Here is a 17135-nt window from a genome sequence, read left to right as displayed (position 1 = left end):
AATTTAAAAAAAAAAAAACCTTCCCATCAAGTCCTTTTTTCCCTTCTGTTAGATAAAAACAGTTTTGCTTTCTTAGTCTCAAAATCATGTCCCACTAGATGGTTCAGAATGGAAGAGAAGGAAGAGTATGATTTATCTTTCTCAATTATTTTATTATAAAGTGAATTGCATATAAAGTGACTTTTAAAACTTTCTAAATTTAACTTTTATTTTATCCAGTATTCCCTTTGAAAGATTTTCTGATAAGAAAAAAAAAAAATCTCCGGATCAAGAAAACTGCAGCAAAACTAGCAGATGTAGAAACATTTGAAGTGGTCGTCTTAGAGAGTTTGCCTGCTCTCTAAAAGCAAAAATCTCAGAATAAAAGCTTGATATAAACATACTCTTAGCCATAAAGGTATTTAGATAAAAGCTAGCATTCTTGGAATGAATTATACTGACATGGCAAGAATTTCATGATGAGAAAATCTGTACAATATATGAGAGCAACAAACCTAAATATAAAGGTATCCAGAAAAAGCTGTTAGTTTTCATATTCTTCTAAGTAAAGCCAGTAAGTCAATAGCCAGGAAAAATTTTCAATAATTATGATTCAGTCATGTCATTGCTGACAGCATTATCATGCCATATACTGTGGCCTCATTTGAGATTCTTAGGTTTTGTGCGTTCTTCATAGAGGTGATTATTTTTATATTATTTATTTCTCTATTTTCTTTTACATATAATTTATTCCCTTGTCACTGAGTAGTCTTCAGAAGGAAAATCTGGTTCCCTGTTTTTCCTCGTCGTAAACATTTCTCTGTCAGAAAAGATGGGCAAGACTACCCTGATTTCTCTGACACCCAGACGTCGACAGTTTGTCAAATAGAAGTGTCAGAAGCAGGGACTGCCCTAGTTCTGCTTTTCACGTGTTTAGACTTTCTGTCTCTGTCTCGTGCAAAATCTATGTTAATCGTACACATTAGTCAAGCACCCAAAAATAGCTGTATTTAATGTGGCTGGCGATAAGTTATTTCCATACCTGGTAGAGCTTAAGCGTAAACTTAAGTACCTTTCAATGAATAATCTAGCATTAAGTGTTAAGACTGACACTGATTGTGGGTATATATAATTCTTAAAACATCAATAATTGGATGTACCTTGGTGACTAGCCATTTTTCCCTTATTTTTAAGTCAGAATCATGTACAATTAGTGATCTGTGAGATATTCTCAGAGCATCTGGTCCATATCCCTGATGTTGCAGATGAAGAAATAGAGGTCAAGAGTAGTTCAGTGACTTGACTGCAATCATAGAGCTGGAATATGGACTAGAATATGAAGAACTAGAAGGCAGGTCTCCTGATTCCCACCCCAGTATTCCTGCAGTGGTATCAAGCATTCCATTCTTGCTGAAGCGTGGGCATTCGAAGTGTGTCACTCCAGCCGGTGTGTTGAGAATAAACTGAAGGGGCTGAGGTAAGTGTGGAAGCAGAGAGACAAGATAGGATCTGGTCGATTCCAGTGAGAGATGATAGTGGCTTAGCCCTGGGCTCTAACGTGGAAGTGGTCAGGAGGGGTTGGACTGTGGATATGTTTTGCAGGGAGAGTGGACAGGATGTGCTGACAGATTGCATACGAGTTGCCGTAACACATAGCCTCAGTGTCCTGCACACATAGGTGGTCAGGAACTGTTTGATTCCTGCTTTCAACAGATAATTCTATGTCAGGTCCTGTGGTACGGCCTGAGTATAGCCTGCTGAGCTAAAGCAGATGGCTTCTGCCTTCAGAGAAACTAATGCAGTAGTTGGAAACCATAGCTTGAAAAAGTGAACCAAGTAATTTTAAGGCATTGCATAATAATCAGCAGTGTATCAGGTGAAAAATTGCATAACACAATGAATCAGCTCCAAGAGATTTCTCCTGTGTAAAGAATTAGTGGAGATGCAGGCTTGCCTTATTTGGATCACTGATTCCTTCATCAGTATTGACATAGGGTTTTTTAATTGCACTGAGTTCAATTAACACTGTTAATAGGTTTGAATAAAATGTGATTGCAGTCTCATCCTTGTCTAACTTGGTTGAGTCTTATTACCTTTCTGTACCTTAGTTTCTATCTAATTTGCAAAATTAAAATGTTAACATGAGAGCTCCTCTCATGAAGATATGATTAATGGTCACCCCCCCCAAAAAAGAAAAACCTTGCAAATCTTTATTTTTTTTTTAAAGATTTTATTTATTTGACAGAGAGAGACACAGAGAGAGCAGGAACACAAGCAGGGGGAGTGGGAGAGGGAGAAGCAGGCTTCCCGCCGAGCAGGGAGCCCGATGCGGGGCTCGATCCCAGGACCCTGGGATCATGACCTGAGCTGAAGGCAGACGCTTAACGACTGAGCCACCCCGGCGCCCCACAAATCTTTATTTTAATCCACAGAGCAATATAACTTGCTAATTAAAATAAAATTGACAAAAGCATGAAAATTAAAAATTGATAAAATGTTTCCAGTTTGAATTATCTCCATTAATAATAAAGTGTTACCCTTAGTATCTTTCTGTTTTATAGAATCCTTTCTTTCCACATAGCAATGTACTTATATCACATGTCATGAGAGGTTTTCATAAGTGGAAATCTTCGTGTCACAAGCAGTTTTTCTTTACTCTCACATTGTTACTATGACTACAGAATACTTACTTGGGAGGCAGTATTGCACAGAGTGATTAAGAGAACAGGTTTTGCGATTGACAGACCTGGGATTGAATTTTAACTCTGCCAATATCTGTGTGGTCCTGAGCAAGCTATTTATACATTCTGTGTCTCCATTTTCTCTTCTTTAAAATGGGGTTAATGATAACTACTTTAGAGGTTTATTGTAAGGGTTAAGGTCAATAACTGATGTAAATTCCCTAATACTAGGCCTGACACAGAAGCCCTCTGTAAATGATCATTATTATGACCCAAGAATGACAGTTCCTGTTTCACAAGGGTGGGGATTCTTTTTTTTTTTTTTTTAAGATTTCATTGATTTATTTGAGAGAGAGGGAGGGAGACAGAGCACTAGCAGGGGAGGGGCAGAGGGGACAAGCAGACTCCCCGCTGAGCAGGGTGCCTGATGCGGGGCTCCATCCCAGGACCCTAGGATCATGACCTGAGCTGAAGGCAGATGCTTCACGAGCCACCCACCCAGGCGCCCCCCAAGGGTGGTAATTCTAGTTACCCTTCTCAACTACTCACCGCTAATCACTCTCCTTCCTACCTTACCACCCCATAGGAAAAGAGGAAGCACCTTATGGGATACTGCATAAGATTCAATCACTTCCTTCCTTTAGAATCTGATACGTATGATATTCTTTTGATGAAACATTGATTCTGCCCAACCTAATGAGTTTGACCTCTGAATTCCATGCCCCAATTACTGCCTTTTTATTCTTTGATTGCTAATTTATTAGCATGCTTATTATTTTTAAAAGCACACTTATTTTTGAGTGCCTGCGGAAGCATTTTCAGTCAGTATAAAGTCAGGTTAACCTTATTGACGGAATCCAGAGCAAACTCACCCCACTATACTCAGAGATCCCATGTTCATGCAGTGTCTCATTCCCATCCCACTCACTTCACAGTTGCTCTCTCATGCAGCAGAATGTACAAGGCTACCACAAACAGCACACTTGTTCAATTCTTGTGCGCTTATCTCTTGTAAGTGGAAGAGATCTTGATTTAATATTTAGTCCCATTAGCATCTTACCCCACTTCCTCATATTTAGACCTTTTTTTCTGCCAGCGGGCAATAATGAGAAAGGCAAAATCCTTTTCTTTGTGAAATATTTAAATCTCAAAGACATTTATTTATTTAAAAATTAAATATGTGAAAGTAGCTATCATTTATCCCAAGTATTTCTAATTGCAAAGCACCTTCTTTTCTTATGTATAAGAAAATAAGCTATTGGTTTGACTAGTCAGTGCAGAAATGTTGGGACTTTGCAGAAAATTACAGTAAGAGGAAGTTGCTATATTGCAACAAGAGAGTATTTTGATTGCAAATTTTTCCATAAGTGTGGCAATTTGCAACTTGAGAAGAATTTAATAGTAGCTGAGCTTTCAAAATGTAACACAGAAACTGTCATTTTCTTCCACAATTAAAATAAGTGCTTCTGAAAGTTTCAGTATAAGAATGACCCAAATTACCCTCCCCCACACTTCCTCATCCAAAAGTGGGGGGAATGGAGTTTGAACAGAACATCTGTGGACAAAATGAAAGATAAATGGTCTTTTCAGGCAAATGTCTGAAAAGGGGATCTTTTATAGCCAAACAGAATACTATTGCATGCATCGCCATGGTTAAGTAGAGGATCAACAATACTTTCATAATGGCCTTTTATTTTAGCACATTCTATTTTTATGGGTAGAATTATGATTTCAACACACCCATTCATAATTCATCATACAATTATTTGCATATATATCTTTTGACACAGATTTAATGTCCTTTTGCCAGCCACGTCTTGAATTCAAATTTAAACTATTAAGTGCACTAAGATTGTCTCAGTGCAAGTAATGCTAAAGGAGAGTGGATAAAAAGAAATATTTCTTATCTACCAAAAGAAACGACCTACAAAAGAACAGACCTATGCGTGGCTTACTGGAGAAAAGATACCTGGCTTGTTTATTTCCCCTGTTGAAAGACTTCTTCAGGTTAAAACAGTCATCTGATTAAGACTACATCCTATGCTCTTTGCTGATGGTTTGCTCAACTTCCATTCACTCAACCAGTATTTATTGAGCACTTCCTCTGTACTAGGCCTTGTTCTAGGCAGAAGATGAAACAGTGCATAAAATAGACAGAATTCCTCTTTCATGCCATTTATATTCAGAGGGAAAGCTGGGTAATAAACAAGAAATATAAGTACTTTTAGTAATGCTGAGTGCTAAGGAGAGAAATGAAGCAGGGAAGGGAAACAGGAAGTATTGAGGGCAATGAGAATAATAATTTTAGATAGGGAAGCCTGGGAAGAATTTACTAAAAAGGAAGCATTTGAGTTATGATCTGAAGAAGTTAAGGGAGTAACCCACAACAACATCTGAGCAAAGAACAACTCAGACAAAGGGAACAGCAAGAGTAAAAGCCCTAAGAGGGGCCTTTGCGTGCTGTAGCTACAACAAGGGTAGCTGGAGCAAAGTTAGCAAGGGTAGGGGCAGGAGGCAAAGCGTCCAGGCCATACAGGGCCTTCAAGGCCATTGCAAGGATTTCGGCATTCACATTCAAAGTGGGATGAGAAGCCAGTTGAAAGTTTTGTGTAGAGGAATGACGTGATTCAAATCATATTGTAACGAGATCACTCTGGCTCTTCTCTTAAAAATAATGTAAGAGCAGAGGCACGGAGGACAGTGAGGAAATACTTCAGTAATCCAGGTAAGGGATGATGGTAGCTCAGACCAGGGTGCTACTAGTAGAGGTAGTAAGAAAAAGTCATATTGTAAACATATATTTAAGACAGAGCTGATACAGCTTGCTGGTGGACTGGCTGTGGGATGTAAGAAAGGAGTTAAGGTTGACTTCAAGATTCTGGATGGGAACTCCTCTGGGGGTGGGGGGAAAGGAATTGCTATTTACTAAGGGACAGAAGACAGGAGAGGAGCAGATTGGTTGATGGGTGGTGGATATCATAAGCTCAGTTTTGTACACATAAAATCTATTGAGTTAGGAAACCTGCAGCTCAGTCAAGAAGTCCTAGCTAACGATATGAAGTCATACATTACCAAAGATCAGAGTTTGTAGATTTTCAGCTGGGCGAAAGTTCTTTGAACTTTCGCCCAGCTGTTCACTACAGTAAACAGAAAGTATTAGTGAGGGCATTAAAAAGATTTCACTGAGGGGCGCCTGGGTGGCTCAGTCGGTTAAGCATCTTGGTTTCAGCTCAGGTCATGATTGCAGGGTCCTGGGATCGAGCCCCACGTCATGCTCCTCACTCAGCAGGGAGTCTGCTTGAGGATTTCTCTCCCTCTCCCTCTGCCCTTCCCCCTGCTCGTGCTCACTCTCTCTCTCTGTATAATTAAATAAATCTTTAAAAAAAAAGATTTTATTAAATGATAATTTAGGAAATAAGGTAAAAATACATTTTCAAGGCAGTTAATCTTCACAAATGCTTACAAAGGGAATCTATTTTTGGTGGTCAATAAGCATTACGAGCTTATGCTTTAAATACACATACACACTCACACACACATACACAGACACTCACACACTCACCCTACTCCAAACACATAAAAGGTAATGATCAGGGTCAAAAGCAAGATCTAGTCTCCAAGGACCAGAAAAAAAGAACAAAATTGCTCAGTGTTAAATGGGAACTAAAACCACATAGCTGGTCGGCTCTGAGTCCAGAAAGAGATAAAGATGGCTGGGAGTCCGTTATAATGGGTATCAGGGAACAAATGACCTGCAGCCATGTCAGGAAACTGAGGATTGACTTCACTGAGTGAAACCAACTGGGAGAGCAAGCAGAGCTTCCTCGCCCACGAGTAAGGAGGTTGAATAAAAAACAGCCACTGACCAGAGCTCTGACTTGTACTTGGGTGATTCTTTCCTTAGTAAATACAAATTATGGAAAATCCACAAAAGCACTTAAAATGAATTTTGGAATAACAACAGGATGATTAAGAACAGTGGATAGTCAAAAGAGCCAATACCAACTAAACATCCTGGATATGTAAAATATAGTCAGTGAAATAAACACTCTACAAATAGGATAAACCTAAAACTGGATGCAATAAGAGAGAGAATTAGGAAATTAGAAGACATCAGAATGAATTTACCTAAAAAATGTTGCAGAAATATGAAATTATAAAAAATATGAAAAATATATGGTTGATAAATTGAGAGGTGTTAACATATGTCTAGAGGGAAAAAGAGAGACTGCTAAAGACCATTTGAAAACATAATGCCTGAGAATGTTCAGAATTAAAGCAATGATACCTTCAAGGACAACACAATGAATGCGAAATAGGATTATTTAAAAGAAATTATAATTTATACAATTGCAGAATATCAGGGATAAAGAGAAAAATATTTTAAAAGCTACTGAGAGACTAAAGACAACTTGTGACAAATGACAGAGTAGCCACAGATGTCTTCAGAGTAGCAATAAATGCCAAAAGAAAATAAAGTAATATATTCAAATTGCTGAGGGAAAATGATTTTCAACTCAGTATTCTATGCCCAGCTAAGCTATTATTCGAGAGTGAAGGATTTTTATATTTTCAAATGTAAAAATCTAGAAGAGTTTGCTACTCACAGACTGTTATGAAAGAACTTCTAAAGGATATACTTGAACATGAACCTGGAAGAAGGATGATCTGAAGCTAATAAGAAAAATACAAAAATAAAATATATTGTAAATTTCCACTGTCATGAGAAAAGTATTCATCATCATGAAAGCAAAGATTCCAGGCCTCTCTTTTTTTTTCAGTCATAGCACCTTATATGATCTGCTGCGTTAGCCATTATAGTCATGGGTCTGTTCTTAGTGTCTTGCTTATGTGAAATTTTTCATGATATCATTAGAAACTGAAAAAAAAAGTGATACCGATTGTCATTCAGAATGAAGAATTCCATCAGTTCTACTAGAAAAGACTACACAGGATTATAAATTTGCAAATCAGGAGTGCCTAATCACCCCGTCGCTGATGACATCAGGAAACCTTCACTGTCAGGAGCTTATTTATGCATATGAACAATTTTTAATATAAGTTTGTAAGGACTCTTTTGAATATGAGGCTTTTTCAGGGGTCCCCAAGATCACCCAAATGTTCTGTGATTCACTAGAAAGACTCACAAGACTCAGCATGTAGCTCTACCCACGGCTAAGATTTACTACAGTGACACAGCAAGGAGGTGTAGTCAAAGCAGTAAGGAAAAAAGACACCTATGGGATCTGGAGAAATCTATGTGCAGGCTTCCTATGCTTTCTCCTTGTGACAGATCCTGCGGAGTGCATTCTCACCCAAGCAGCAAAAATGCAGTCACATGTATATTGTCTCTGCCCAGGGAAGCCCATTAAAGACTCAGCACCGAAGACTTTTATTGGGTTGGTTATAGAGACATCCTCTGTCTAGCAACTACAAAAATTCTAGATTCCCCAAAGAAAAACAGGTGTTTAGTCCCTGGGTGGGCAAAACAGTCTTGTTGCTTAGTGAAGCTCATGTCAGTATAGGGAACTGTTTACCAGCCAAGTTCCCAGATGGTAGCTGAGGGCCAACCTTGCAAGCAGGCCCCTCTGAGATAGCAGCCTGAAGCCTGCTGTATTAATTCTCTTCTAGAGCCCTATTTCCTTAACTGTAATTTTCATTGCTTTCCCTATTACTTTCAAAAGCATATACTATGGACTCTGAGAAACAAACTGAGGGTTCTAGAGGGGAGGGGGGTGGGGGGATGGGTTAGCCTGGTGATGGGTATTAAAGAGGGCACGTTCTGCATGGAGCACTGGGTGTTGTGCACAAACAATGAATCATGGAACACTACATCTAAAACTAATGATGTAATGTATGGGGATTAACATAACATAATAATAAAAAAAAAGCATATACAGTTGACCCTTGAACAACACAGGTTATTCACTTATATGTGAACTGTATGGGTCCACTTATATGTGGGTTTTTTTCAATAAATATATTGGAAAAATTTTTAGAGATTTGTGACAATTTGAAAAAAAACTCAGGCAAACCACATTGCCTAGAAATACTGAAAAATAATAAGAAAAAGTTAGGTATTGTTGTAAGTATATAGTACATAATACATAAAACATATAAAATATAAGTTAATCAACTGTTCACATTATCGGTAAGACTTCCGGTCAACAGTAGGTTAAGCTGTTTAACAGTAGGCTATTAATAGTTAAGTTTTGGGGGGAGTCAAAAGTTATATGGTTGGTGCCCCAGCTCCCCACCTTGTTCAAGGCTCAACTGTAGTTCAATTCATTTTTTTATTTTAGAAAATGTCATGTCACACAGAAAAATAATAAAATCTCTTAAGATAATTTCATTGTAATATTTTTAATATTTACAAAAAACATCTATGGCTTTGCTTCTTTGAATGTTGGATAAATCTATATTGCGTGCCTAGGAGTTCTTGAGTTTCAACAGTATGTACACTGATTATACTCTGCAATCACAGTCAGTATAAAAACACATCTATGGGGAAAGAAAAGATAATTTTATTTAAAAAAAAAGCCTGGAGAGCATAAAATATATTCTTTCAAGTTGTCTGTTATACATATAGCTCCCTAAAAATAAACCACCACCACCTTTGTCATTTTTAAGAATAATGAACTGTAAGATTGTAATGAGTACTTGTGGAAACACGAAAGGAAAAAAAAACAATCAGTAATTTTATAGACAAACAATTTAGGGAAAATAACTATGTAAATTACCCATACTTGAGCACACTAGCCTGAGTTATTATTTGAGCTCTTATTTTGAAACAAAGAGCACTCAAGAAAATCAACACAGCATAATAGGTTTTATCTTTTGTTTCCTCTCCAAAATTGATTATGAATTTCTGTAGCCATGTGTCCTGCAAAGTTTTGTAAACACACACACACCACATACAGACATGTTTCTATTGCTTTAAAGGTAATTATTTCGGGGTTACGCTGTACATCAGCAAATTATCTGATCCTTATCTTTAGGACTGGTATCCATCTGTAATACCATATTCATGAGAATTAAGTAAACCATATACAAAACAAGAAAATTGCTATATAAGTAGAATGTTATTTTATGAACAAAGATACCAAATAAGAAAGTATGTCACAGAATACAAATGTATTGTACAAAACCAAGACCAGTGAATTTTATGTAAGCAAAATCCAATTACCCCTTACAGACATACCCTTCTAAAGAGAAAGAGTTTGTTACCTAAAATTCATTTTGAAGGAGTATCTGTGAATTGAAATTACACATGCTATCTCTCTACCCTGTTAGCTAGCTAATCATGCGGACATAATTAACCTCATTATACCAGTGAACAACAATGTAGCTTAGTAGACTGTCTGACTAGAACCAGTGATTTGTAGTCATTGAAAGCTAGACCAGTCAATACAGTTGCGGGTTTTTCTCCTAAAACATTAAGCTTTTCTGGTACTTAGCATAGAGCAGACAGGCGGGTTTAGCTGAGATGGTTGTTTAGCTAGGCAAGTATGATGGAGAGAGCATGGTTCAATATAATGATTATAATGATGTCTCATGAAAACTAAGTGAGAAAAAAAAAAGGCACAGAAGGGTGGTAAGGCCGACAAATTGGATGCCTCAGTGAAGATTTTCTAAAAATGACTGGGTTGGAGCTATTGGGCTACATAAAATGTCAGTAATAGAGGCAGTGGTCGGGGTGTGCTTAAGATAACAAACCTGGCCGTGGGGATGGATAGCTGAGGAGAGGAGAAGTAAAGATCATTGGAGATGAGGTACTAACATGACTTACACGAAGATTACTTCCCAGTCCTAGTAACAGAAGTAGGTATGACAAGAAAATATTCATTCAAGTGCTGGTGGCTTATGGAAAGGAATGAACTTCAAAGTAACAAGTGAGAGTCCTTTTTGCCTGACTACTTCATAAGCCCTTGTGAGAAACAAATGAGATATTGCCTGGGAAAACACAATAAACCCGTAAAAAAAAAAAAAAGAAAGGGTAAAAAGTAGTACTGTATATATATATAAGAGTCCTGAGTTTCACCAGTGCTTCCTGCTCTGCTTTCTCTGCCTACAAAAGAAAGACAACGATAATACCCTCTCCCGCTTCATGGTTGATTAGAAAGTTAAGTGACATGATCTATATGAATTTGTTTTGAGTCTTTGGAAAAAGAAAGTATTTTCTCTGACCTGGGTTCAGAGTCATTGTTCAGCTCTTGAGAGTTCTGTGCAGCATTCTGGCACTGCGGATGGCACCCCGAGTGTCAAATAACATTCTTCCCATCCTTTGATTTCAGACATTTCAGCAGTCCTCACTGCAGCACAAATCAAAGAAGAAAAACAAAGGTAAGAAAGGGAAGTGAAATGAAATGAAATGAAATGAAATGAAATGAAATGAAATGAAATATATAGCTGCTTAGTTTGCACTGTGATAATCACCAGCATACTTCACGCATCCTCTCTTGCCTGAGCCCATTGTGGTTTGGAAGATCACAAACCCCTAGCAAGAACTGCCAAGACCAGCTTCTCTTTCAGGTCAATTATGATGAAGGGGTACCTTTTACAATAAATGGTCTCCACTGGTTTTGAGACTGGGATTACACACTCCTGATTCCATTGCATGTCACTTAGGTGGGGGGAAAAGTATTAAAGATTTCCATAGTTTTCTATTCTGGTACAGTGTAAAAATAAGAATTTTTAAGGTTAAGTACCCAGACTTATCTTTATGAGCTATAGATTAATCTTCTACCTTCACACTTGTGTAAAATTTAAAGAGCATTTTTACCTACTATGATCTTTAGGTCCTATAGCTGGCAAGAGCAAAAGAAGAATTTCTTGCAAAGATCTTGGCCGGGGTGACTGTGAAGGTTGGCTTTGGAAAAAGAAAGATGCAAAGAGTTATTTTTCACAGAAATGGAAGAAATACTGGTTTGTCCTAAAGGATGCATCCCTATATTGGTATATTAATGAGGAGGTAAGACAAAGGGTTTTGTTTTCTCATCCATTTTTCTGTCTTTAACCCAAAGAATCACCATTTGAGGACTTAAATTTTAAAATCATATAACCACCTTAATCCTTATTCAGGAGAGTCCCGCTAGTTATTTTTTAATCTGCCTTCTTAAAATGATTGCATTTTGGGGTTCTGGAAAGATAGTTGTCTCAATTATTCAAATGTGGCAACATATCTAAAACACAACACATAAAATTCTGTGTATCTAATTCAAAATTCCAAACTAATTCCAGCAATAGCTTAACTAGAAGGATTATACATGGAATTTGAAATAGATTTTTAAATGTCTCACTTTTGCTTAAAGTTTTAAAATTTTTTGTTTTCTTGGGGGAAAGAAGTTATTTAATAATTTAAGTAAATTAAGAGCACATGAATTTGTTTTTCTTAAAGAATATGTGAACTGGGAGACTAGTTTTGAAAATCTGCAAGTATTCATTTCATTTGGCCCATTTGAGGGATAGGGGAAGGGGAGTGTATATAGTATATTTAAATTGTTCTTATGATTTCCTGCTTCATTTGCAGTAAACAGATCTTTATCCAGAGTAGTTATATCATAACCTACCACAAGAGTATACGTTGATATTTCTTTGACTCTGCATTTATTTTCATTCTTTTGCCATACCCATCTATCAGTTGACCTTATTAAGATTTTTTTTACAATAATTTCTATTGTTAACTTGTTTTCTCAAAAAATGGACATGGTTTAATATGGTGTGCTGGCTAAATAGTCTTACAGGAATACTGTCATGTTAAGACATTCATCAATTTGCATTTGAAGATTAATTTTTGAAATATAATTTAACAACATAATTATGCTTATTATTATAACATAAAATGTCTAGAGGAGTTATGTTTGTTATGGTTAAGAGAATAGACTTAACCCACCTGAGTTACTAAGCATCAGTTTCTTCATTTGCTAAAAGGGGGAGTAATAATAGTACCTAGCTCACTGGGCTATCGTATGGATGAAATGAATCAGTTCATGTAAAGCCCACTTAGAACAATGGCTGGCATACACTCAGTACTCAGTAATATGCTGTTAGTAATATTTTTCAAATTGACCTCTTATTTCATTTGTAAAATCTTAAAGTAACATTTTGCTATTTAATATAAATGCCTATATTATATAGAAGGATTTGGTTATTTTCTGCACTTTTGATATTATTTGTGCCAGTCACACAATTACCTAAAAAGTCTTCTGTTTCACTAAGTATATCTTATTTTAGATATAAAACACAATTTTACCAATATTTTCATTTAACATATATCAAATACTTTTTATATGCCAACCAAAGAGTATCAAAATATAGTCTTCGTTTCTCTTTAAGTTCACTTGTAGATTTGTCTGCTGTATGCTATATTATATTCTATCTTTCAAAATGTAAGAGATAAAAAACTGAGACCCTTTTTTATTGAACAGTAGCTAAGTTTCAGAGTTGTTACTGTGTTAGCCTTGTGAGAAGTGAATGAATAATTCCATAGTATATATTATAAGAATAACAGTGTGATTTTTTAGGAGAAATGTAAAAATCCCTCATCACATCATTATAGGAAGATCATATCTACCCCAAAAATATTTTAAATTGTTCAAAATTTAGAATTTTTAAGTTAAAGACATCAAGGTTGATATAGCAGACGTCAAAGCTGAAAAAGAGATTTGAAACTATTGTGTTTACCCCAAGGTTGGAAGAAAAAAAATACTCACATATTGGAAAATATTGAAAAAGTTATAATACTCTCTTTTTTATAACACACATTTCAGTCACTATCAGTAATAATCAGATTTTTATTAAGTTTTACATTTATACATACATACTGAAAGAATTGAGAATCTGTATTTTTTTTCCTTGAGATAGCAGATGGGGGTGTAATGTCACTTGAACTTGATATGTAAGGAGCCATGAACTGGTAACAGCACAGATTAAAGTTTGGGGGAGTAAAAGTCTGAGGAACTTGGTCATGACCATGAAAGGGACAACAACAATGAAAGGATTTAGCCAAAGGTAGTCTTAGCCTAGTTGGAATAACTTATATCTAACATAACATTTTGGGTAATTCTCCTATCTTGTTTTTCCTTGCCACATTAGAGAGACGAGGATTTTATGGATTTCATTCAATTGTCCAAGTAGAAAATGACTTTTATATATATAGCATTCATAGCAAGGTAGATATTTGAAGATCAAATTAACTTATTTCATTTATAAAATCTTGAATACACAGCATATTTATTTTTTAATTTTATTTTATTATGTTAATCACCACACATTACATCATTTGTTTTTGATGTAGTGTTCCATGATTCATTGTTTGCGTATAACACCCAGTGCTCCATGCAGTACGTGACCTCCTTAATACCCATCACCGGGCTAGCCCAACCCCCCACCCCCCTCCCCTCTAAAACCCTCAGTTTGTTTCTCAGAGTCCATATTCTCTCATGGTTCATCTCTCCCTCCGATTCCCACCCTTCATTTTTCCCTTCTCCTAATGTCCTCCATGCTATTTCCTATGTTCCACAAATAAGTGAAACCATATGATAATTGACTTTCTCTGCTTGACTTATTTCACTTAGCATAATCTCCTCCAGTCCCATCCATGTTGATGTAAAAGTTGGGTATTCATCCTTTCTGATGAGTGAGCAATACTCCATTGTATATATGGACCACATCTTCTTTATCCATTCATCTGTTGAAGGGCATCTCAGCTCTTTCCACAGTTTGGCTGTTGCGGACATTGCTGCTATGAACATTGGGGTGCATATGGCCCTTCTTTTCACTACATCTGTGTCTTTGTGGTAAATACCCAGGAGTGCAATTGCTGGGTCATAGGGTAGCTCTATTTTTAATTTTTTGAGGCACCTCCACACTGTTTTCCAAAATGGCTGTACCAACTTGCATTCCCACCAACAGTGTAAGAGGGTTCCCCTTTCTCCACAACCTCTCCAACATTTGTTGTTTCTTGCCTTGTCAATTTCTGCCATTCTAACTGGTGTAAGGTGGTATCTCAATGTGGTTTTGGTTTGACTATCCCTGATGGCTAATGATGATGAACATTTTTTCATTACACAGCATATTTAATTCAGGTTTGATGAAAGACTTTTTTGGAGGCAGAAAAGGAATTGAATTAGTAAACTTCAATGTATTTTACATCTGAACATTAAAAATTATAGAAAATTATGAATGGTGAATGTGGACTGAAGCTATTTTATATGTTATGGAAGTATATGTACATTCTGGTGAGAAAATTACTTATAAAACATGTTTCACTTTGACAATTTAAAGAATTTTCTATCTTCATTCTAATATAAGGAGTTTTCAAAATTTCTGTGTATATCTTAATTTGTAGTACTCTAAATGTTCAAAGTATATCTTCAGTTTAATGGAATATAACAAATAAGAGTGGAACTCTAATCTCTAAAATGTCAAATTTAAGAAATTAAATGAAAAGATTTATTATATAAATTTTTAAGGCATAGTTATATAGTATTATCAGCTTCAACCCTTTGTGTATAATACCCTAAATAAGACTGTTGCCTCTTCAGGATGAAAAAGCAGAAGGATTCATCAGTCTGCCTGAATTTAAAATTGATAGAGCCAGTGAATGCCGCAAGAAATAGTAAGTTGATTTTATCTGGGGAGAGGGAGAGAAAGGAAGTTTTTTTTTTTAATTTCTAGCTTTTAAATTATAGGTTGCTTATCTAATGCTTTCAAATTGAGATAATAAGAAAGCAGTTTTGTGGGCAGAAAATTGAATCTTTTAGTGATTCTGTCATCATGGCAGAAGCATTATATATGTGAACTCAGGTTAGATGTTGAGGTAATTTTACCCATAAAAATTATTTGGTTCTAACTTATTTCCCAATTTGAAATAAAATAAGTGTACTTTGTTTCCTTTTGCAGTGCATTCAAAGCCTGTCATCCTAAAATCAAAAGCTTTTATTTTGCTGCTGAGCATCTTGATGATATGAACAGGTAACATGTTACTTAAATTTCAAAGCACTTAGAAAGTCAGTTAGGCTTAGAATTCTAAACTTTCCACATTAATGTTAGAGAATAATGTCACTGTGACCGATCAGTTTAAATAAAATGGACTCAGGCATAGCTGCATCTAGCCTTAGCTAATTTCAGAGAATAGCATTTTAAAGATCAAAATGAACTTGTTGACTGTTTATCAAGTTTACCAAAAATGTGCCTGAATCCATATATAGACCAAAAAAAAAAAAATCCACTGTAAAAAAAAAAATTTTTTTAAGTCCATTTCAAGAATGTGTCTTCAAATTTATTTCCAGGTTGGGGGAAAAGATAATCACCCCCCAAAAAACTAACTTTTCCAAGTGCTGAGTATTTATGGCACAACATCCATCTCAATTATTCAGTTCTAAGCAAAGTTAGTATTGCTTTTTGTCATCTTTCTTCTATCAGTGGAAAAGATTATACTGCCAAGTGATTAGATGGCTACATGGTTATTTGGGGCTGCTGGGAAGGAGGGAGAAATATATATATATTTTACATATACATATTATATATATATATTCCCATCATCTACAACATTCTGCTCCAGGTTTCCACTTTAGCTTTTATGAATTTGATGCTTTCTTCCTTTTCCTTCCTTTCCCCTCTCGTTTCTAGATTCAGAGAAACTAGATTTAAGATTCAGATTTTTCCTTTTCACAGGTCTTCCACAGGTCTTGCATATGACCTATATAACTTGCCAACAGTTAGGGAGAGGCAGCATAGCGTAGTGATTAAGAGCATAGACTTTAGAACCAGACTGTCCAAATCCCAGCTGTCGTGCTTACTAGCTGTGTGACCTTGGCTATAGAACTGGACCAGTTTATGCCAGGTATTGGCCCCTTGAAAAAGATGGACATAATAACCATCTCCACCCAGGGGACTATTGTGAGGAGCAAATGAGCACACATAAAGGGCTTAGAACAGTCCCTGTTCAATTGTAAGTGCTGTTTAAGTGTTTGCTGGCAATATATATTCCTTTTATATACTTTGGACTCTTAGCCCATTTACCTTTCTTTGTGTGTCTCCAAAAAATTTAGTATCCAGATATTTTTTTAAAGATTTATTTATTTATTTGAGAGACAGAGGGAGCAAGAGTGGTGGAGGGGCGGTGCATAGGGAGAGGGAGAGGGAAAGTCTGAGGCAGACTCTGTACTGAGTGCGGAGCACCACGCGGGGCTCAGTCTCACCACCCTGAGATCATGACCTGAGCTGAAACCAACACTCGGACACTTAACTGACTGAGCCACCCAGGTGCCCCAGTATCCAGATCTTTTTAGGCACAAAATGGTGCAACTTTATAAATGTGCTTGAGCACACTAAATGAACACTTGATATGCTTTTATAGATAATCTTGGTTTTTTGACACGTGGGAGTAAAGGCACGCTTTGTCCAAAGCAAGGAAATGAATACAAGGAAATGGCGAACAAGTGTTCAAAACACTTGATAAAATATGTTATT

The 17135-nt window shown here is 36.4% G+C and overlaps 1 protein-coding gene across 5 annotated transcripts in view; it reads left to right on the top strand.

The window, feature by feature from the left end:
• Positions 1-17135, top strand: part of CNKSR2 (connector enhancer of kinase suppressor of Ras 2) — a 267319-nt gene that overhangs the window by 193341 nt on the left and 56843 nt on the right. For all 5 annotated transcript variants that reach the window (XM_078064918.1, XM_078064917.1, XM_078064916.1 and 2 more), the window contains 4 exons: positions 10955-11003; positions 11459-11631; positions 15206-15279; positions 15564-15635. In XM_078064918.1, coding sequence (XP_077921044.1) covers positions 10955-11003; positions 11459-11631; positions 15206-15279; positions 15564-15635 — 368 coding nt within the window. The remainder of the gene's footprint in view (positions 1-10954; positions 11004-11458; positions 11632-15205; positions 15280-15563; positions 15636-17135) is intronic.

This window comes from Halichoerus grypus, chromosome X, assembly GCF_964656455.1.
Source record: "Halichoerus grypus chromosome X, mHalGry1.hap1.1, whole genome shotgun sequence".
Lineage (NCBI taxonomy): Eukaryota > Metazoa > Chordata > Mammalia > Carnivora > Phocidae > Halichoerus > Halichoerus grypus.
The sequence above is the reverse complement of the archived record's forward strand: the minus strand, read 5'-3'. Positions and strand labels throughout refer to the sequence as shown.